At 44.1% G+C, this 23,147-nt stretch overlaps 1 protein-coding gene across 1 annotated transcript in view; it reads left to right on the forward strand.

The window, feature by feature from the left end:
• Positions 1–15,379, forward strand: part of HACD2 (3-hydroxyacyl-CoA dehydratase 2) — a 76,305-nt gene extending 60,926 nt beyond the window's left edge. Inside the window, exons 5-7 of the mRNA XM_004675156.2 lie at positions 5,895–6,016; positions 7,695–7,873; positions 12,399–15,379. Of these exons, the coding sequence (XP_004675213.1) occupies positions 5,895–6,016; positions 7,695–7,873; positions 12,399–12,481 (384 nt within the window). The 3' untranslated portion in view covers positions 12,482–15,379. The remainder of the gene's footprint in view (positions 1–5,894; positions 6,017–7,694; positions 7,874–12,398) is intronic.
• The last annotated feature ends 7,768 nt before the right edge of the window (positions 15,380–23,147 follow it).

Below are 23,147 nucleotides of genomic sequence, written 5' to 3' on the forward strand. Positions count from 1 at the left end.
ACGGCAGACCTCTCCTGACCCGCCCGCTGCTCCCCTCAGCAGTGTACTTCATCAATCTGCCTGTTCTGCTCCCCACTCTGTCTCTAGTGAAGCCTGTCACCACCCCTGCACCTCTGGTTTGTACCCCAGTTCTGTATGAATAAATAAATAAATTAAAAAAAAATAACTAAATATAGAATTACTATACAACCCAGCAATTCCATTTTTAGATATATATCCCCCCAAAAATGAAAGAGGTACTCAAACAGATTTATATACACCAATGCAACATTATTGATTATGCCTAAAAAGTGGAAACAACCCAAATGTCCATCAACTGATGACTCAGCAAACAAAATGTGGAATATACAGACAATACCGTCTTAAAAAGGAAAGGAAATTCTGATAACACACTGCATTCACATGGGTGATCCTTGAAGGCATTATGATAAGGAAAATAGGCCAGCCAAAAAAAGGACCCAGTATCACACGATTCCACTTAAATGAGGAGCCTAAATGAATTCTTAGGAATAGCAGGAAGAATGGAGCTTGGGGGAGGGTTAAAGGGAGTAAATAGGATTATTTACCAAGTACTAGAAATTAACTAATTTGGGATGGTGAAACGTTCTGGAAATGGATAGTGTTGATGATTGACAATATGGTGAATGTACATAATGCTACTTCAATGATTCCTTAAAAAGATTAAATTGGTAGTTTTATGTTGTGCATATTTTACCACACACATTCACAGTAAGACATTACTTAGATTTTTACATGACATAGCATGAAAAACTTGCTTGTGCCTGTTCTTGTAAGAGCACCTTCTATCTTGTACTGTCTACTGCTTGTAGATCTACTGATCCCTCTACAAATACACAATGTCAAAGGAAGGCTAAAGAATATTTGTAGCTGTAAGAGGAAGGGAAAGTTGGGGTGGGGTGCAGGGTTCAAAAGGATATAAAACAGGTGGCACCTTAATCTTGAACTTCTGACCTCTAGAACCGTGGGAAAGATCTGTTTCTGTTATTTAAGCCACCCAACTTATGATATTTTGTTATGGCAGCCTGAACTGACCAAAACAAATATACTCTGCACAGTTTTGCCAAGAATATGCTCTAGTTCTTGCCTCTAAGATTTTACCAAAATCTTTGCTTTCGCAAATAAAAGCGCTTTTCAGAAGAAAGAATATTTACCATAAAACATGATCTTTCTTTGAAATAACCAGAGTGGTAAGCAACCGCTTCCAAAATGCTGAGAAGAATAGGATTTCTACAATAGCCACTTTCTTGTGTGGCACCATCTGTTTTTCTTTAAATGTAATAAAAATGACAGCTTTTGATGTACTGATACTCCCTGAGCCTTTTAAAGTCAAACATATGATGCTATTTGTGTGTAAAGGTTTTTCTCTTGCACCCATTTGTTTCTCCAGCTTGAATTTCTGTGTAAACTCCCTTGGCTAAAGTATACAAGCCACCCACACCCAGCGCTTCCTCCCTGCTTTTAGAGCAGGGGGTGGAAACCTGCCTTCTGCAGCATGGAGGGTCCGACAGGCAGCCTGATGAACTGGGCAGAGGAAGATTTCCTAGTAGACAGGGCCACCCCACCCCCTCCTTCCTTTGTGCCATGTTGTGAATATGAAACTTGGAGATGTGGATTCAAGACATTTTGAGCAACCTAACCTAAACCTGCCTTCCTGCCTCCCTCTTCCCTTATAAACCTTCAAAAAGCTTCTCCCCCTTTCCTTTAAAAGGCAGTAATATGTATTGCAAGTAAAACATTCATTTTTTTAAAAAAAATAACTTTGAGGAGGTATAACTTATAGGTCATAAAATTCACCCATTTTAAATTCAGAGTGCAGTGCTTTTTAGTAAATTTACCAAATTGTGCAACCATCCCATAATCCAGTTTTAGAACATTTCCATCACCACAATATGATCCTTTATGCCCTTTAAAAGTTAATTCCCATTCCCACGCCCAGCCGCTGGCAACCACTAAGCTATTCTCTGTCTCTACATTTGCCTTTTCTGGACATTTCATATTAATGAAATCATATAATATGTGGTCACTTGCATTTGACTTCCTTCGCTCAGCATGATAATGTATTTGAGGTTCATCTACGCTGTAGTGTCCATCAATATTTCTTTCCTTTGTGTTGCTGATAGCATTCCGTTGTATGGTTCCTTATCACATTTTGTTTATCCGTTCATCGGTTGCTGGACGTGTGGGTTATATTTCCTTTTCAGCTATAGCTATGGATATTTGCATGCAGATCCTTGTGTGGACATATTGAACCTCTGATTCTTGATAATAAAATGACATATCTAGTTCTTAGTTCAAACAGCGCTGGGTTGAGCTTTTTGTAATCCCAGTCCTTTGCCCCTCAAAAATCCTCTCCAAAAACAAGTTGACTTTTTTCCCCACTTCTGTGAGGCTATCAGTTGATTCTTTTTCTCAAAGTCACTAGCTCTTGATTCAGTAGAAAGGAAGCTACCCACTTGTTAGATAACTGTTTCCCAGCTCCTTTCAAAAGAAAACACTTCATTCAAGTCAAGAGCATTGAGTCTACGCACCCCTTGTGTCCAACTCTGTGTTGGGGACTGAGGAAGCCAACTGAGATGGAACTTGCCCATGAAGACTTTACTAACATCGTGTAAAGAGCCAGAAAACCATTCCCATTCTACACACTCAGCAATCAGTGAGGAAAGGAGTTTTTTCTAATTATTATGTCCTGCCCTGTCTTCTTTCATAAAGTAGAGTTATCTTTAAGTACTATAAAGTCTCTACCCATTTTTTTCCCAACTAAAAAAAATTAAGCTCATACAAGGAAGTTAGTATAAACCAGAGTTCCAGACCTTTTCCCTGGTTGATTTGAACAGCTCATGAAGCCTGTGATCTATCAAGAACTCCAGGTCTCTTAGATTCATAAACTGGGTCTTCTCCATTCTTCACTGTAGACTTTTATTGTTGCTGAATATATATATATATATATATATATATATACATATATATATAACACTTTACATTTAACTTTATTAAATTTTATATTACTAGATTTAAATTTTTTTTGGTAAATTTAAGCTATATAACTTAAAATTTGCCATTTAACTCATTTTGATGTATACAGTCCAGTTACATCAAGTATATTTCTGTGCAGGCTTTACCACCATGCATCTACAATATTTTTCATCTTCCCAAGCTAAAATTTCATACCCATTAAACAATAATTCCCTCCCACCTCCAGCTCTTGGCAACCACTGTATCTACTTTCTGTCTCCCAATCTGACTACTTTGGGTACCACATAAGTGAAGATAAACAGTGTTTGTCCTTTTATGAAAGAGCATAATGTATTCAGATTTCATCCGTGTGTCAGAATTTCGTTCCTTTTTTTTGGCTGAGTACTATTTCTTTGGATGTGTAGACCACTTGTTGTTGATTGAACTGTTGGTGGATATTTGGGTTGCTATGAATAATGCTGCTATAAATGTAGGTGTACACTACCTGTTGAGTCTCACTGATTTTAATAGTTTAACCCTTTACCTCCTCTTCCTGTTTTGTGTCATCATATAGTTACTGCAAAACAGACAAGCTTGATCTCTGACATTACCTAAATCCCTTCTTAATAACAATGTTGCACTGAACAGACCATTTATACAAAATGGTTATTTCCCCCCATCCATCCTCAATTATTTTAAAAGCAGGGAATGGTTTTTACAGCTAGATTCCCAGAGCAGACAACTTTGACAGTCAAGTTTGCTGCAGTTCTGATTCTAGTCTCACTTGGTTAGGGGAAGAAGGGGTTGGACTGAGGTTTTCAATCAAATAACCTCAAGGCTAGGTCAAAGTGTAAGGTTTGGACCAAAGTAAGTTTGGGGGGTGGAGGTGGGAGTTGTTTGTTTTTTACCTATTTGAAGGCCCCAAAGCCACACAGGAACTATTATCAGATATCAAAAAGCAGGAAAGTAAGTTTTGAGTGACCTAATTAGTATTGAATTTGTTTGCTTCACAAATATTTATTGAGGTACTACTTGTAAAAAACACAGAGTGCTTTTGGGGATCAAAGGATAAATAAAGCTAGCTCTCTGCTTTCAAGATGATTACAGTGCAAAATATTAGAACTTCCCATTATAACCCAGAGATCTTTAAGCAAGTCTTCAGTCCATATCTGTAAAAACATCTTCTTAAGATGAGGAGGATTACAAAATACATCAAAAAGCAAAGTATGTTCTGGAATAATATTTTAGTACAGATGGATTTTAAGCAAGGATTTGCGACACAGACTGAAAAATGAGACATGAAAGCTTTATAGGTATTTAGTTTTTACTTTACTTTGACTAATATAAGAGCAGCAGGAAAACAAAAAGTTCTCTTGCTCTTGACAGTATAAAATTCTTACTATTTTTAGAGAATAGTAACTATGCATTTATGAAATTCTTTGTCAGAGCAATTTAGTTAATAGGTATGTAAATGACTACTTATTTCATTGTGTAGGTGGATTGCTCCATGTACACTTTCTGAGGAAGAACATAAGTGCTAAAAACTATTAACATTGCAAATGCAAAGAGCCAAAGTTAAGGTTAGAATGCCATACCTTTGTTGTGTCAGGGATTAGGAGTGATCCATCACGTAACATAAGTTTGTTCCTTTTCCTTACTGGAATTTCTTATTCCCATCCAACTCTCCAAACTTTTTGGACACAAAAAAACTTAAGTGAGTTGGTGGGGGTTTCCAGGCTCCAAGAGTCCTCAAAAACCTGGCTGGGTGGGGTAAAGGGAGATGAAAGTTAATAAATTTTCATGCAAAAGTTGCATTCTAAGGTATTTATGGAGAACAGCCCCTGAAAAATAATGCCTAAGGGGATTTTTTTAAGTTGTATTTTATTTATGCATACAAAAACTAGGATATAGGCCAGAACTGCTGGGGATGAGAAGATTCACCAGAGACAGAGTGGGGAGCAAAACAGGCAGATGTGCTGAAATACACTGCTGAGGAGAAGCAGCAGGCCCGAGACACTGAGTCAGCTCCCTGGCTGTGGATGGAGCCAGATAGCTTCACTGCGCTGAAACTTAACCCTTTGTGCCACCAGGGAAGCCTAAGGGATTCTTTGAAAAGCATTTTGCTTTTTTCAACCTGAAGACTACTGCAGAGGAGGCTAGGGATTCCAAAGCTCTCTCCAGCTAGACCTCCTCCTGTGATTGATGTGGGAGCTTCTCTAATCCTTCAGTTAAACCAGGCCCAGTTTGGAGAAAAGATACTACCAGTAGGAAAGAATAAATGGACCCTGCTTCTCTGGATGCCATCCCCTTCCTCCCTCACTTGAGTTCATACTACACGGTGAATTAACCTCATCTTCAATGGTGTTTTAGTCATTACAGTCCCCTTTTATAAAATTTCTTTAGATTCCTAATTGTCAGGCAAATAAAACTGAAATTCATTTGTTCGTGGTTTCCAAGCATTCCACCAATTTGCCCTTCAACCCTGTTGTCTGACTGTGCTTGCCCCTCGCCCCCCCCATATTCCACAGTGAGACTAGCAAGTAAGCATATATAGGAGCTCAGCCATCATGTTTGTCCCTTCCTATGGGCTGCAGCTCGCCCCATCCCCCTTCCCTGCCTCTGGCTCACATGCCCCTTGTCCCTTGCTGTACCCAACTGTTGCCATCAGCATGTGCTCTTTTATGTGGCAAACTTTCTAGACCGCACTCTGGCCACTGAGGACAGAGAGAGCCCTGGCCACTGAGGATAGAGAGAGCCCTGGCCACTGAGGATAGAGAGAGCTGTGGCTGTGGCGACTTAGTTCAAACACACACCCAGCCCCAGCCCCCCAGTTGTGCAAGAAGTGTGTTGCACTTCCCAAGCGCTCCTTTGTGAAGCTGCTTTGTGTGTTTGCTTTGGCTTATGTTTCTCTTTTCCTTCAGGTCCAGAGTGAAGATAGTGTGCTCCTGTTTGTTATTGCCTGGACTATCACGGAAATTATACGTTACTCCTTTTATACATTCAGTCTGTTAAACCATCTGCCTTACCTCATCAAGTGGGCCAGGTAAAGAAGTACATGAAATGAAAACTGACTTGAAATTATCCATCATACTGTCTCCAAGTTTCTAAAACTATACTTATATGAGATGGGATTTGGGTAGAAATTTGGTCTGTAGATTTCATCATGCTGTGGATCTCAACTTTGATTAATAGAAACCGTTTTACATTTTTTATACTTCAGATGTTTTATTGGATCAAGTCTTTTCAGGTAAGTTGTTCATAGAAATGTGATGTGACATCGCTATTTTTTCATACCAAATCTCAGTGAGGAGCTCCATCCCTCGTGATGTATTTTTGGACCAAGGCTAGTTGTGCTACTCACAATTTCAACAAGTTGTGGCTCTTCAATTTTTCACTAATAATAATGATGTCATGTGTTAGTTTGAGCCTGTCAGTTTTATTTTGCTTTACTTTTACCAGTGATACTTGCTATGGATTAGGTAAAAGGCTGAGAGTTCATCCATTTTTCTGAACTGATCCACAACACAGTTGTCAGCAGCTTTCTGAGTTGGAAAAGACTACAGGGAGGAATGAGAAAGCAGTGGGGTCAAAATTGTCTTTGAGGCCCATTTCATACTTCAGTGAGTTCAGTGATTAAATTAGAGACATAAAGCAATTGTTTCCAGCATTTCAAGTATTCAAACTCTTTTCTTTCCCCCCCTATTTTTTTCTTAAAATAAACATTTTTATTAGGAAAGGGGAAGAATGGGAAGGACATACAAGCTACTCAGTTACTAAGCAACCTGGGGAGGCGTTGTAATACAGGGTTAAGGGAATGTAGAGTTGCGGAGGAAACTTATTGACCAAGCTCTCATTTTACTATTGAGAAAGATTGTTTTGTCTATTGTTTTCTGTAGCCTTTCCTTTTCCTTCCTTTTCTGCCATCCTCCTTAGCATGACTGAAGATGGCAATGGTGGACAGTCTTCCTGTCATTGTCACAGACTTCTCAGCACAATTCCTATACCTGGAAGTTTGGAGTTCTCAGCCACAAACGGCCAAAGACTTGGAAGTCCGAACTGATGATTTCTTTAGCAATACTTAGACTTTGTTTCTAGTTAGCTCTGAAAGATGAACCTCCCTGAATTCTTTTTTGAGACATAAAAAACTCTTTTACAATCAGAGGAAAAGAGAAGTTTCTGGATTCTCGTACGTGATGGACCTGGAAGACACAGTCATGATAGTTACTTTATTGAAAAATTATTATAACGACCAATGGCTTTTATATAGCTTAATGTTTTTTAAATCACTGTATGTAGCAGCTTCCACTGGCTGGATGTGCTCAGTCCAAAGATCTGACGGGGAGGACATTGTATGGGCTTTCTGGACACCCTGCTCCGGTATCTCGCTCACCAACCCTCCGGCAGGATCCTTCAACATATATTATGACTTGTACCCAGGCTTGGTGTCACCTTTGTTATTTTGGGAACTTATTTTGAAAAGTTATTTTGCACTCCTGACAAATTTTCAGGCTGACTGAACACATTTATTTTAGAACTTTGAGAAACATACCTGCCATAGGGCCCTTTTCAAAAACTGACTTATAAAGCCTGAATTTAAATTGTAGGTAAATAGGAAAATGAACTAACAGTAGCTTTCTAAAGGACCAGTGCTGGTGAGAAGGGTGGGCGTGTGGATAATGCGGGTTTCCAGCCTTAGTAACGAATATTTTGTTTTGTTTCAGGTACACGCTCTTCATTGTGCTGTACCCAATGGGAGTGTCAGGAGAATTACTCACAATATATGCTGCTTTGCCCTTTGTCAGACAGGCTGGCCTATACTCCATCAGTTTACCTAACAAATACAATTTCTCCTTTGACTATTATGCATTTCTAATTCTGATAATGATCTCCTACATTCCACGTAAGTAAATAATTATGCATATATCTGTTAATGTTTTTTAAATTATGTTTTAAAAATAGCTAGCGTTTAAATGCCGGGTGGTTGTTTTTATACACTACCCAAGTAAATGTAAATCCAATTTATTGGGAACGCTTTGGTTTTTATTGAATGCTGACTGGCAAGGGGAATTTTCTCTGGTAGTAATTGAATAAAGATGAACCCTTCTCAGTGCAGCTGCCAAAATGAAGCCCTTCTCAGTGTGTGGGTTTGAAACAGTGATTACCAGAATAGGTTAACTATATATTGAGGGAAAGTACTGAGTGGAAAACAGTAAAAGCCATTAAAGACCTTACTTTGACTTTCTCTTGAGAACTGCTTATTGTGATATCTGAAAAACATTGTAAAGAGATTGTTGCATTGTTTACTGTATCAAAACAGACTGTTACTTCATTTTTAAGGAATCAGTTAACTCAAAACGAATAACAAAATAAAAATAGATTGATTTATTTTTTTCTATAGTTCTCATTTTCTCGCTTGGAAACGAGCACTTAAAGCCATCTAAATGGGACATGGTGTTCTCTTCAGGATGGCTTCCAGTTATTTTAACAGTGCTGTTAGAGATTTAAATATATGGATTATCAGATGTGCCTGTAAACACCGTCAGTAACAGAGAAAAGCTGGTGTCAGAGGCTTCTATGAAGCGACTCGTGCTTGCTAAGGAAGAGAAATTTAGTAATTATCATTAATTCTAATGTTCTAATCTTCTGAGTGATTTCCACGTATCCAGTTTTTATTCTGTTCTACCCAAGGTTATATGATGCTAATGTTTCTTCCTGCTTACTTTTAAATCTTATTTTAGTCTATAAGATGCTGTATTCTCCCCTGAACCTCAGGTTAGATTCAGACAGGAGGGTTGGATTTCTTTTCAGCCCACAGCCCCCATCAACTGAGTGAATCATCCTAGCAAGCATAAGCGACATATTTGTGTCCCTCTGTGGAAAATTGCATTTCATGCATTGTGAGGGGAAAAAAACTACATTCAGATTTCATGTGAACATTTATCTTGGCGAAATTCTTGGACGCAGTTCCGCTTCATGATTCATTTTCCAATCTTTGTTAATTATCAAGTCCTCCACTTTGGTGCTGGAACCATGGTGGCTAAAGGCCATCTCTGCATGTAAAAGGTAGTTAATTTTCAAACAAAAGATAAATATGGAAGCGCCTAAAAATGTAAGTCATATAAATGAGCTTTCAGTTCTTCACCTTTCTAATTCTATTCCAGAGTTTCACATTCCGGTTTCCAGAGCAACGGCTCTGAGTTGCAGTTGTGCTGTAACCAGAGGAACATGTATTCCAGTGGGCACCACAGGATTTACTTAAATTCAGTTCAAGTTTTTGAATGACTGAGACACAAGTGATATATGCGATAACTAGGAAAGGAGCAGAGAGAGCATTATAAAATTCAGCCAGTATCAAGGTGTCCCTGCACTGGCCAAATCCACGGCCCTTACCTCAGAGTTGCTACATTTCTAGGCTGTTGAAGTCCCGGCTTCCTTCTGATCAACTAGCTCTTGGGAGCAACCTGGGTCTGTCCGCTCCTCACGTCTGTTTTGTGCTCTGGTGGCCAGCCAGTGCCCAGCCCTTTGCCCGTGCCCTCTTGTTAGCCTGAGGAAGCCTGAGCAAGCACAGGCAGCCTTCTCTTGGTGACAGGACTCCTGCAGGAAAACAAAGCCAGTTCTGTGGGGGTTTTCCTGCCAACCTTGAAAGAGGAAAAAAAAAAAAAAACCACACACAGATCAGCTGCCCTTTAGAGAACAGACAAGACTATCTTCTCAGCACAAGTCTGCTTTCTTTGCCTCAGTTCCTTCCCCTTTCTAGTGTCCTCAGTCTCCTTTTAGTAAGAAACATGGCTTGGTTAAAGGCTGTATGACTTCTGTTTTAAGGCAGCTTAACTCTTGTAAAACAACAACAACAAATACAGTTGATGTCAAATAAGATTAAAAGATTCCCCCCAAATCCCTGACTCCTCACAGGCTCAAGATGGCAGCCAGACCACATCTCCGGTTACAAACCATTTGGTTCATTTTCTGGCTGTTGCTGTGCTTCTGGCCTGGGCCATTTGCCCTGGATGTTTTCACTCATTTTGTTGTTAATACTAAAGCCAGTTTGTACAGTTCACTCCAGCCATTTTCTGAGCATTTTCAACTTTCCAGAGCCTTGAATTTGTAAGCAGAAATTAGGAGAGATTGATTACTGTCACCATGCAGTCTTCTTTGCCACATTTGGTTTTTTTTGTATACCTTAAGTTTCTTTTAATTCTTAGTGGGTAGTTGATGAGGAACACATATTATACAAAGTAATGACTTTTCTCTATGGTTCTGACCTCTTGGATGCAGGTATATCCCAAATTGGGGCTCATGAACTGTGGCCCCAGAAATGTTCTTATGTTGCAGCGTCTTGGGGTCCCTTGCACATACTCCTCTCCTGCTCAGCTTCAGTTGCATGTGTACAATCTGTAGGGCTCAACAAACATCTCAGTCCTGGTTACACCTCTCGAATTGGCAAAAAGTTGTTTTGAGAGAAGGGAGTTGGAGAAAGGGACAAATGCTGGCGTGGATTGAAGACTCCAGGAGCTGGGCATTCTCCAGATTGTCAGTAGCCACGGGCACATCTTCTCTTGGGTACCTCTGGAAGGTGAAAAGGCAGTGTCTGTCCCCCATCTCTGACCTCTGACCCTTGTGGGAGCCGGTAGATCCTTGCCTGTGGTGGTGCAGGTATGGAACACTGTCCTGAGTTGACTGCCTCTCAGCAGCCTTCTGACCTGGCGGTGGGGCTGTAGGTAGCTGCCAGTGGCAGGTGCTGTGACTACAAAAGCAATCAGTGGACAAGTCCTTGACTAATTTTGCCACAAAGTTTCTCTTTATTAAAATACATCTATGAGAATGTGACTGGCCCCACATTTATAAATGATTACAATTAGCATCCCTTATGGTTTAATTATATCTTTCTTTCCAGTTTTAAGATTATAGAGCTTGTCAAATTTGCTGGCTTTCATACCAAAATAGTTCCCTTGCTGTTGAGTTATATGCACAAGCTGGGCCTTTTCTGCTTGTAACTTCCTGCCTGCAAGCAGTGCGGATGGATCGCAGCCCCATTCAGCCCTGGGCCGCCTCAGCAGCTGATCAGATATGTGTGCACACACCCACTGTCTTAGAGTACTTCAGGAGGATCCTTTGAAATTTGGCCAACTTGGAACCCATTTAAAAAGGAAGAAACTGTCAGGGGAGAGTTGGCAGTAGTAGAAATTACCTCCCCCATAATACAGATTACTGTCTAAAGAAATAGAGATTGGAGCTATTGGGGGGAGGAGTGAGAGGAAAAGAAGAATAGTGTACACCCAAGACTGTCACTGGAGCGCTTTCCATGGTATGAGCCCCCAGCAGGGGCGCTCCAGGTATTTGAGGTGAGACAGGTGTTGGTTGTGGGGGCCTGTCACATAGTTTTTAGGTTTTAACATTTCTGGTCCCATATGTTAAATGCTAGCATGCTCTCCCTTCCTCCCATTTCCAGTGTTTCCTGGGGAGGTAGTACAACCCTATTCATTTGAGAACCAGTACTTTTTAAAGGGATCTGTGAAATGTCCATGTCCAGAGTCTCCTTTGCTTAAGATACTGACTTCCTTTTCACAAGAACTTTTTTCCACTTCCAGACCTGGGTTAGTCGTGTCAAATCAAATATCATAGCACTTCAGTCTTCCTATAGACAGAATCCCCTTCCTTGCGAAGTATTTCTGGGCCATACCCCAAGTGACAGAGTAGTGATACCGGGGGCTAAACTCAGACTCAGGGCCCCAGAGGCTGGTCCTGACTGTCACTGATTTGTTTTGAGACCCCAGGCAATCTGCCTACCCTCTCTGGGGTTGAACTCCCTCCTCTGTGAAACAGGAATACTGTCTTCGTCACTAGAATTTTTCATTTGTTGTTGTGAAACCAGAGAATAAATGTGAAGATAATGAACGCAAAGAATATTCTCTGGCAGTTCTGTGGCATCTTGATTGGTAATGATAACAATAGTTCCTGTCATTCTGCTCCACACCCTCTACTTCCTCAGCTAAAGCAGAAAAAGAAGTCTGTGTTTTACCCCCTTCTACGACTACCTGTTACCTTCCTTGCTTGATGAGAAGGCAGTCAGAGAGGACAAGTCCATGTTGGAATACAACTTGCAATTTTTTTTAAAGATTTATCTATTTATGCATACAGAACTGGGGTACAGACCAGAGGTGCAGGGGCAGTGAGAGGATTCACCAGAGACAGAGTGGGGAGCAGAACAGGCAGATCAACGACGTACACTGTTGAGGCGTGCAGCGGGCAGGTCAGGAGAGGTCTGCGTGCCATGTGGGTCACCTCCAGGGCAGGCGGGGATCGAACTCATGCAGAAGTGGCTTTTGCTTCTTAGTGCTGTGCTTTAACCCGCTGCATCACCAGGAAGGGCCCACAACTTGCAATTTTAAATGATTTCCTTAACCAGGTCTTTCTTTTCTTTCCAGTTTTCCCACAGTTATACTTCCACATGATACATCAGAGAAGAAAGGTCCTTTCTCATACTGAAGAACACAAGAAATTTGAATAGCTCCTGCTTCCTGCACCCTCCCACCGTCCTCCCCCAAAACAAACTTTTCAAAGATCAAAAAATGCTGCAGACTTTTTGAGTTCCCAGTACGTTTCATAGAAAATAAGTAAGAACTATTTTTAAAATATTAAAAAAAATAAATAAAACAAAAACCAAAATCCAGTGTCACGCTGGCCTGGGATTTTCTATTTAAAAGAAAAAAAAAGGTAATAAAGCTGTTACATAAAACATCCTGCCTGGTCCATGTGAGCATGCTCTCCCAGTCAGGAGTCCCCAGTATTTATCTTGATGGCGCTAGAAAGGGATCTGGCATTTTATATCCTCCTATTTCCTTCCCATATCTGATAAATACAGATCTGTAACACTAACTACTTGAGAGTTACAGTCTGAGTAATGAAGTCTCACCAACCAAATGCCCAGCCTGCAGTGGGATTCCATTCCATCTGCAGTGTGTTTAGTGTTCCCTTTTCGAAGTGCTTGACCGCATGCTGGAATCTCTTTGTATTTTTGAAGCAGCAAACTTTGTTCTCTGGAATGCTCAGAAGTTATGACTGGGTCCTATCCCCTCATATCTAGTGAATGAGTTAAACAGTATACATGTCTGTGAAGCTTGGGGTAGTACCCATAATCAGAAAACAACTAGGATCCTTTTGTTTGTTTTCAACTGAGTCATTACTGCCTGCCACTAAGAAACGTGCTTGAATTTAATAAGTATGTGTACATTGTAGAGAAACTACCTTCTCTGGGGCTCAGCCTCACTCACAGTCTAACAGTTCTCAGAAAGGGGAAACCCAGTCACTAGTCAATGACAGGTACCGTTCCGTGCCCTTCTCAGAGCGCCTCTGAGGAATGTATTTGCCTGTAACTGTTCTCACTTGATGACCTGAAGCCAAGCTGGTCACAGAGGAGTGGACAGCACCAGGAAGGTGTTACGTTAGAAATCTAGTCCAGAGGAACATTCAGGAATAGGTTTACACACCCTCACTTTGCTTTTTTTATTTCATTCAACTCTTCTGTTTGGATTCTTTTCCTGATTATGGTCCCATGCAATCCCCACATCGCAAATCCAGAGGCAGTTGAGGTGTTGCAGTGAGACCTTCGTGGGCGGTATTGACCCCGCATGTTGGAGCATCCAGGAAGCACTTGGGTCATGCAGACATTGTCTAATTAAGCGTCATGTCTTCATACCATGCTCAACTGTGCGTTTAAGACCCTTCAAGAGGGGTTAGATGAAAAACTAAAGCCCAAGTTCAGATGTATGCGAGATTTTAAGCACAGAATATTCTTCGTGAAACCTTTTTTTCTTTCTTAAATTAGTTACGCCTTAAAACTTCATGTCTGTTTCACTAGCATACTGAATAGTTGTCATTTAAAATATAATTGCTAATACCAGAAGAGTATCATAATGGAAAGCTAATTTTTGAATGTTTATTTTCATAGAAGATGAAAATGAGAAAATATGTATCCTAAAATTTAATGTACAAGGGTGTGTAATAAAATTTTATTTTCCAATTGAATATTAAAATTCTGCTTCTTAAAGTCAGCACTCTTAACGTGGACATGTTGAGACTAGAATCTGTTCTTGTACTTGATAAACAAAATATGTGGGAAAGATTGTTTTTTCTCGCCTTTTCTCTTTTTACCTTTCCAAGATGTAAAATAGAATCAGACTGGGTTGTATTAGCCTTATGACTTAATTGGGATAAGATTTTTGGAAGTTATAGAAGGTGGGATGAAAAATGCAGGTTTTCCAGGATTGCTAAATTGTTTTCAGGCCTTTCTATTATAATTTTCACGATGGAAAGCAGTCTGTCATAGGCAGGCTTGGTGGTGTTGCTTCAAATTGAACTTTGGCATCAAGAACACAGCGAACAGCTCCCATCTCAAAAAGGGTCTGAACCCAGCGTGGTTCTTATACATCAGCCTTTAAAATGCTCTTAGCAGATAAGTAAGGCCCGTCACCGCCTCCCTCAGCCATCTCTGTCAGTCCCTACTTTGACGTGAATTAATTTCTCCTTTAAAGTGACAATGTTCTTTTAGGAATTGAGAACCTCTAACTCCACCCAATGTCACATCTCCTTAGTAAGTGTGAATGGGGAAGATGGTGTTTGGTGACTCTCTTGTCAGGCTGACCTTTTTTTTTTTTTTTTTTTAAATTTGGGCATAGTCAGAGGCCTCCACCTGACTGGTGTTTCAGGTCCCCTGGGGCTGCTGGCAGTGAGCCCTTTGAGGTGCACAGCAGTGCTCTGTAGTCACGTCTGCTGAGCTTCATCTTGCTGTGTTCTGTTTGCTAAGGTTGAGATCGTTCATTTAACATGTACTGACCACTATCAAAGGCACCATGGAGAGTTAGGCACAGAATAAAGAGCATCCTCCCAGATGAAAACCTTCCTCTGGGACCAACTTCCATCAGGAAGGGCTTAGAAGCGGTAGCGTGAAAGAGGCCTAGGGAAGTCGTGCCCTCACTTCCACTTGGCTTTTTTGTTTGTTTTTGTGTTGTGTGGTTTTTCATTTATAATAAAAGGTTGACATTGATGTGATACAACCTGCAAATTATTTTCAATTCTGAGTTTCATATAAAACATCCAAATCAGTACACACCGCTCCTTTGAAGTTTGGGGTACAAAAAATTATATGACCATATATATACTCATTTTTGTATTTTTTCTATGTTGTGAAAACCAAAATTGTAATTTTATAAGTCTTTGATTCACTAAAATTATATAATTTAAATGTATTTTTTGTATATTTAGAAATAAGGAGTTCAAAGACTATGCTTAACTTTCTATGCATGCCTTTGGAAGCTGTTTTTACCTGATACTGTAGTAATAAGTTGTATTCATAAGGTACTGATCTGTGTTGCATTTCAAAATAAACTGGTGTGTGCTATGCCTGGATTCGAAATACTGACTGGCCTGTGCGCAGTGATTTACCACATTGAGCTGGCTTGAGTACGTAGCACAGGAACATGGGAGTGCTTCTGTTTTGTGAGGGATTCCAGCTTTCTTTGACAGCTTTAAAATCTATTTCTGCTGTTCATAATGGTTCTGCACTTACAGGGGAACATAGACAGATTATATTAAGAGGTTTGCAAAAAGTCATTCTTCTGCCAGTCCACCTTCAAGCTCACCCAGGCCATCTCCAACCTGGCTCCAGAGGGACGAGAGTGATCCCTCATGTAAATGACCAGCTAAGAAACTGATCAGCAAAAGATTGAGGACTCTTGTCTGACAATGTTTTTCAATAGAATTTTCAGGTAAAAATCAAAGAAGGAAAATTCTGCCGCCCAGCAACCCTTCTTAGATGAAAACTAGTTGCTATCAGGTACCTCACTCTGAAAATGCCTCCTAACGCAGAACAATCCTAGAGATGCTTTACACAGTGCAGAGAGGCGGTGGTGAGGGGCCATTTCCAACCTGCTGGCTCACCCCAGATTCTCCACCTCAAAGTGAAAGTGCTTTCTTCATGTGCTGGGCACTTTCTGGTGTTTTCTCTGGGTGGACTCTGTTCTGGTGCCTGCAGCAGGGGCAGGCCCCTCCTGAGCTGGCCAGGCCTTTCTCAGCCATCACACTTGCCCAAGAGTGTGGTCTTTGTCCCAGAGGGGAACATGTTCTTCCTAAATGCTGGGCTGTTACCAGCATAGTGCTTAGAACCACCTCCCTCCTTGCATGAAGTCTAATCCGTTGAAGAGATCTACAAAAAAGAAAAACTATTTCAAATGAAATTAAGGAACAGATGGTAAAGTTAATAGCAGAGGCCACTCAGAAAATACCACCTTTACAGTCAGGGTGGTAATAGGAAAGCAGGGCTTTCTAGTTTCTCATTGTCATATTTTGTGGCAATTATGTGTACTATGTTAACATAAACTCTAGCCTGAGGAATTACCATTGGTATAATTAAGAGACCCACTGTTACACACAGCATTCCAAAAATACTGCTGTGCTCTATTCCTCTAAACAAGAATGAAGACTAGCTTTGCAATAATGCATATTCAAAAAAAAAAAAAAACCCACAGCCTTACAAATAGTACTAGCTCATTGTCATTTTGTTTAGTGGTGAAGAAACTGTTCTAAGCAACTATTACTAAAAATAGCCATACCGATTAACATTCCCCTGCCTGCATCTGAGAACCAGAGTTAGTGGAGCGCTGTGGTTTTTTTGACCAGCACTAAATGTGCGAGAATAAGATTCTTCTAAATGTGAGAGTAATATTTCTTTTCTCTTTTCCAAATTTAGAAAGATACCCCTTCCTGTTATAGGGGAAGCTCTCACTACCAAAAATGTCTTTTCCCATAGAAGGCGACTCACCCAACACTAGAGTCTCTCATTTGACAGGCAAAAAATGAAATGTGTGAGAGGCTCTCCACCCAGCACCCATTTCATAAGTCGTTTTATGTTTAGAAATTGTGTTTTCTGCGCAGTAATTCCAGAGATAGACATTACCACACCAGCGTGCTCACATCTACCCTTGACCTTTGTGGATGGGATCCAGATGCTACAAAAAGCCCCAAAGTCATTTCTGCCACCGTCGTGTCTTAACTGGGCTGTCCCGCTAGGCGGCAGCACCGCACAAGCGATCTGGAACTTGGGCGTAAAGGGCGTTTAGACAGCTTCAGCCCATGGACGCTGGAGGGACCGACCGGAAGGCGCGCTAATGACAAACTTCATATTGTCCATATAAAGCAAAGGCAGGCAGACTGTAAAGTATATTCTGGAGGGGTACAGGAAATAACACTTTTTTTAGAGCAAAGAAAACAACTTGGATGCAGACTTCGAGGCCCTATCTATTCCCTCCCAGCTGCAACACTCTCCCATCCGGGGGCCTAAAAAGCAGCTTGGTTTTTGAGAGCTTTTGGAGCTGGTCATGAAGCAGGTGTTAGCGCTCCTGTTTAATGGAGAGCCTGCTTGTTAACATTTGAAACATTCAGGGGGGTCAGTTCCCACTCTGCTGTCTCTGGATATTTTTGGAGGATGGCCTGGACCATGAGAAAATGTCAAGCCACCTTATATGGCTGTGTCTGGCCCCGAGAATGCTGTCTGCAGCATGTCCAGGACACTGTGTTGTGTGCGTTGACTTGACTCTTGGACTACGGGTTTTCTCACAGATTTAAAATGCTTTATCCATGCCATGGATGATTGTCCTTAGCAGACTTAAGGTCTTTCTCAAGAGAGACCGGCTTACATAACACCAATTTGGGGCACACCAAATAGATAACTAAGGGCATATCTACTTCTCAGCAACTATACTAGCTGGTTATGCCTTGGCCAATAGCAAGAGTCTATATGGCCAGTGGTCTGTTTATCTAGTGCTTATCATCGTGAGATACATAGACCGAGCTCTGAGGGATATGCCCTGCGATGGCAAGGTAGGGTGGACCGGGTTCTGTGGTTTAAGTTGAGGCAAAATTAAAGTTTGCTCTCCTGCTAACTCTTCAGCTCTTTTTCAAGCAATAGCAAGTCGTGAATCTCCTCGAGAAGTGATGCCAAAGTGGGGTTTTCCAAACCTAGTTTTGACTTTTTCTTGGAACATCACCTTAACCATCTTGGAGACTACTGTGAGGGGAAACTTTCCTGGCCAGGGGATGCTACTCCGTACCATGGGTAGGACAAGACATGGGCTTTCCTTTTTTTTGAACAAACCATCAAGTAGGCAAAGGAATTATTAGGTTGAGAACCCAGGGGTCAGCAGCCCTGAAGAGAGTCTGTGCTGTGCTGCTTTCCGGTGGATCTAAAAGGTGTCACTGTGCATGTGAACTCATTCACCTGAGAAGGTGCGGCTGGGACCAGCAGATCCCACAGTGCCGCCCAAGTTAGCCCCCAAACAGTTGGCCCAGTTCCTCAACAAGACTCAAGTGCCTGCTCTCACTCACTCGGGCCGGTGTCCCCCCTGAGGCCTTCTGTACCTCGCAGATGTTGGCAGGCAGTGGCTGCTTTGTCCTTGTACCCTGTCACCTGACAGGATCGTAGACGGATCCTTTCGTGCTCAGGTTGCATCCCCCACATCACCAAGTAGACCCTCAGGAGCTGGAGAAACCATGGCTCACACCGAGCAGAGGACCCCCAGCTCCCAGGAGGGCTCCTCACTGTGGGCAGTGAGCCACACCCGAGACTAGCTCCCTGACCCCCACCGGGGCAGCGGTCTTGCTGTGCCCCTGCATCTCCCGATGCCCCCTGTCCACGACCCTCCAAGCTTCTCCGGTAACCCCTCCGACCACACTCTACCTTCCTTCTCAGCCTTAGCACCAGCCTCCTCTCCCGCCTGCCCTCCCACTGCATCCTTCTGGCAAAACCCCAGCTGGAACCAGTCCAGCTGCTCCCCTGACTGTGCCTCTCACCCTAGTTGCGGCCCGCCTGGCCTGTTGCCCACGATCCTCTCAGCCATCCTCCTGAGGCCTCTGACTCATTCTCAGTCCAAGATAGCGCCTCCATGCCACAGAGTAAGTAAGCAGAGCCACGGGCCGCACTTCCTTCAACTTTCTGTTACTGAGTCTATCATCTTGCCCACACTGGGCACCTCGCTCTTTCCTGTTAGGACAGGAAGCCCTCTATTTGAAACTAACCGCTCTTGTGCTCTAGCTGTTTCCATTCCCCAGCCCCCCACCTCACTCTACAAGCCAACCCCGTCTGTACCTCTTCTTTGCTGTCTCTTCCCATCAGCTACCACCCCATTTGGCCTGGCCCCTGTGTGTGGCACTGCTGCCCTCTGTCCTGTTCTGTGGAAGCCTTGATGGCGAGCGCTTTTCTACGTCACACCTCCCATTCTCGTCCCATCATGCCACTAACACCACTTTGGTCAAGGTCATTGATGACTCCTTGTAATGAAATCCAGTGCACACTTTTCAGTGCTTGTGTTTGGTTGAAATTGGGGTGCCATCCTGCAGTATCTTAGAAATAAGCGTATGGTTTGAGAGTAGAGGGGAACCCAGCAATCCTTAGCCCTGGACTCCCTTGCAGCCTCGTGAATGCATGTGGGTGAACCAGCCACACAGCTCCATTGCTGTGGCTTGCTCCCTAGTGGAAGACAAGGCTTTAAGATGGGTGCAGAAGCCTGGAGGAGTCCTCACTTCAGTCCTGACAACCTGGACAAGGAACCAGGTAAGAAGGCGGCACTAGGACCTGCCAGGGAAACCTACGTCCATGGTGCATTAACAAACACAGTACCTGCAGGAGAGGTACTCATCCCAATGAGTCTCCTGTTATCTGGAGTTCAAACGGAGCCTCCTGCCTCGTTTCTGGCAACACAGCTGCCTGGAACGCCGAGAGGCACACAGGCTCAGCCTAGGCCTCCGGGCAGGTGCTTCCTGTGCCACACTGGCAGGGAGCAGAGGCAATAGGGTAGAACTCTGCAGGTCAGAAGCCCTTAGGCAAAGATCTTCAAAGCTGCAGCCCACAAGGTCTGGGAGACTGACAGGAACCTCACAAGCCAAAGATTCAAGAAGCCGTTTCAGACACTGTCTTGTTGCACCAGGAAACTTAGAAAGACATGTACTGGGAGGAACTAGGCCTGTGACTCTGGCTGCTGTGCTCGGGCCTGGCCTCACCAAGGAGAGGCAGACATGGGATTTGAACCAGATTCCCACAGACCCCAGAGTCTAAATTGTTTCCCTCCACCATGCTGCCTTCCTATTCCTTGGAGCAGGGGCTTGGGGGTGAGGTGGAGTGGGGAGGGGGGACAAATCTGGTTGGATGACTATCATTTAGGGACACTACTCAGGTGGCCTTTTTTTTTTTTTTTAAAGATTTATTTATTTGTCCATACAGAACTGGGGTACAGGCCAGAGATGCGGAGGGTGAGAGAATTCACCAGAGACAGAGTGGGGAGCAGAACAGGCTGACTGATGAAGTACACTGCTGAGGGGAGCAGTGGGCAGGTCAGGAGAGGTCTGCCACGCCATGTGGTCACCTCCGCAGCAGGCGGGGATCGAATTCATGCGGAAGTGGCTTTAGCTTCTTAGTGCTGTGCTTTAACCCGCTGCACCACGAGGGAGGGCCTCGGGTGGCCTTTTAGGGGTCACAAATGCTGGCTCCGCAGACTTAATCCTCACTGTGCCCTTGGGCACACTGGCACTACTCTTCCAGAGAAGTTCTGAGGGTGCAATGGGCGTTGACGTCGGAGGAGGACCCCGACTCCTGGCACCAGCCTGCATGGTGGTCCCCAGTCTGAACACGGGCATCTGAAAGCAAAGCTGCTCCTGGGACTTAGCCTTTCCCTCAGGCTCTCATCAGCAAAGCTGCTGACCGCTGAGGTTCTGGTTACAAAGAGTGTTGTAAGCCACTTACCCATGGCAGCCCACACCCAGAGGCCTTGCCCTGGTGCTGCCGGAGTGCCCGATGCAGAGGTGTGTGGACCCACGTGCGGGGACATCTCTGACCACAGATAAAACCTGCATGGCTTTGATCACCTCTGCCCCTTCTCAGCAACAGGGAAGCTCACCAGGCCCCAGCTCGCCCTGAAAGCTCCAGGCACCCGGCTGCTGACAGCGTGGGGGCTGCTTGACTTCACATCTAAAGTAGATGAACATCCCTGACTGCTGCGGGGAGACTGTCACGAAACATCTCCCCCACCCACCAGCCCTCCCATAATTCCCAAACCTCTAGCCCATGCCACACACCAGGGAACCGGGACATTCCTGAGATGGAGGCCACCATCACTGTCACCTCTACCTGTACAGCGCTGGAGAGAAAGGTCACACAGCAGGTCAGCGGCAGAACGGGGCCCTTCCCTACCTGGGTCTGCAGGAGGGCCCCACAGAGCACTTCTGGAGGTGGAGTAAGGAGGTTTCACGCTTCTCCAGGGACCTGAGCTTCCTGCCAAGGAAGGTCGTGCCTCGGCCCTCACTGTGATATTAGGTGTGGAAGGTCCTGGGAGACAGACCTCTCCAGGCTCTGGGAAGGTTGTCATAGATATCGCCAATGGCTGGAAGTTTGAAGGACAGGACAGTCTCTGGTCAGGCAGCCCCAAGAGAGCTGGGGGTCAACAGGAAGAGGGGAGTCTGCCCTAGGGCTGAAGTGCGTCCCTCTGGCCCCATGGCCGCTGAGGGTTTCCCAGAGTTCCTACAGATTTATCCAGGAACAGTGTCTTCTAGAAGGCCCAGTTCTGGGCCTCAGCCCCTCCCTCCCTGCTGCAGGAGCACCGGCTGAGTGCAGCCTGCGAATGTGGAATCCAGGGGCTCGCCCAGCCTCCTGTCAGGACTCTCCATTAGGAGCCAGGCGGCTGCTGGCTTGACTGGTATATTTAGAAAAGTCAGGCTCACTTGCTCCCTGTTCCCTCACAAAGTGTGAACTGCACCCATCACATGGAAATGTGATTCACTTCTCAGCAACCAGGCTGAGCAGCTTCCCACAGCCTCCAAGCCACCTCCCCTCCTTCCCGCTCAGCCCTCCTGCACCCACATACCCTTTTGTCCCAGTCCCCCTGGAACTGAAGGCTGGGGAGTGTTTTGGCCTCCTAGAGTTGGTAGATGGATGTCTGCTGTCAGAGGCAGAATGTGATTTTTGTGTATTCGGTTGCAGTGTATTGTTCTTTCTGAGCATCTGGGTACTTTCTTCCTCACAGCCTCACTGCCCTCAGTTCTCAACCCCCTTACTCCCACCCACCTCCCCAACACTTTCCTCCTGGGTCTTTAGAAGTCCTGGAGAAGCTCACAGTCGAAGGCTGAGACCCTCGCAGAAATCTGCAGTAAAGCAAAGTTGCACTGGCAGCCTGAGGGTTGAGCATTTTATTTTGTTTTGCTTTTTTACCTCCTAAAATGATATTCCAAGTTGTACTGGTTACTAACATTCTTAAGAACGTCCTTTTATTTTTTTTTTTTAAAGAATTTTCTGCTTCTAGTGAGGAAAAGAAAAAAAAAGTGCCTGGGATTCTGGAACTCTGGGGGCTTCAATTCCTCAGGCACACAGGGGTGGGGGGCTGGAGGCTGCCCCCCTGGCTCCCCAGGTGACCCCACTAAGCTACTAGTTCCTTTGAGCCCCAGTCTGGGCACCAGCACACAGGGGCCCCTTCCTGAGCTGACAGAGCAGGCTCAAAGGATGTGCAGGTCAGAGGGGTGCAGTTGCTCTCTCCTTTAACTTCTTACTCTCTGTGTCCCAGAGTTTCCCATGTGTACCTCCCTTTTCTTCTGAACCCTCCCTGGAACCTTGTATTATTGCCTGCGTGGCCCCATTTTTGTCCAGCCCCAACCTCCCCGGCCCCTGCTTCCTTGGAGACAGCACTGCTGAACCTGGGGGTCGGGTGCGAGCTTGAGCCCTTCACATTCTACCCTCACATGTCCCTGAGCCTTATTTCCATATAAGATGGGGACAGATCAACCCAGAGTTAGCAGGCATGCTCAGCTCATTAAATGGAGCAAGGGGCTCGAGTTCATTGCAGCGGCGGGTGAGCAGAGGGGAGGTGTCAGGTGCCTCCCACTTCCCACGTCGTGGCTCTGATAACTAGTCCAAGACCACGGGCTGCTCCCTAGAAGGGCCCAGAGGCAGCGGTGATTGGCACTTGAGGGCAAGAGTCCCTATGTATGGTGGAGAGACACTGGTGAGGCCCAGGCCCTGCTCAGCCCGGGAAGCCAGAGCAGTGGGGAAAGCTGGACTGTGACCATGCTTGCCACTCCTGCCTCCAAATTACCACCTCTGTGCGTGCCCCACCCAGGAGCACAGGCACATTCACGCCAAA

Source organism: Condylura cristata, unplaced genomic scaffold (genome assembly GCF_000260355.1).
Source record: "Condylura cristata isolate star-nosed mole 26May11 unplaced genomic scaffold, ConCri1.0 scaffold00003, whole genome shotgun sequence".
Lineage (NCBI taxonomy): Eukaryota > Metazoa > Chordata > Mammalia > Eulipotyphla > Talpidae > Condylura > Condylura cristata.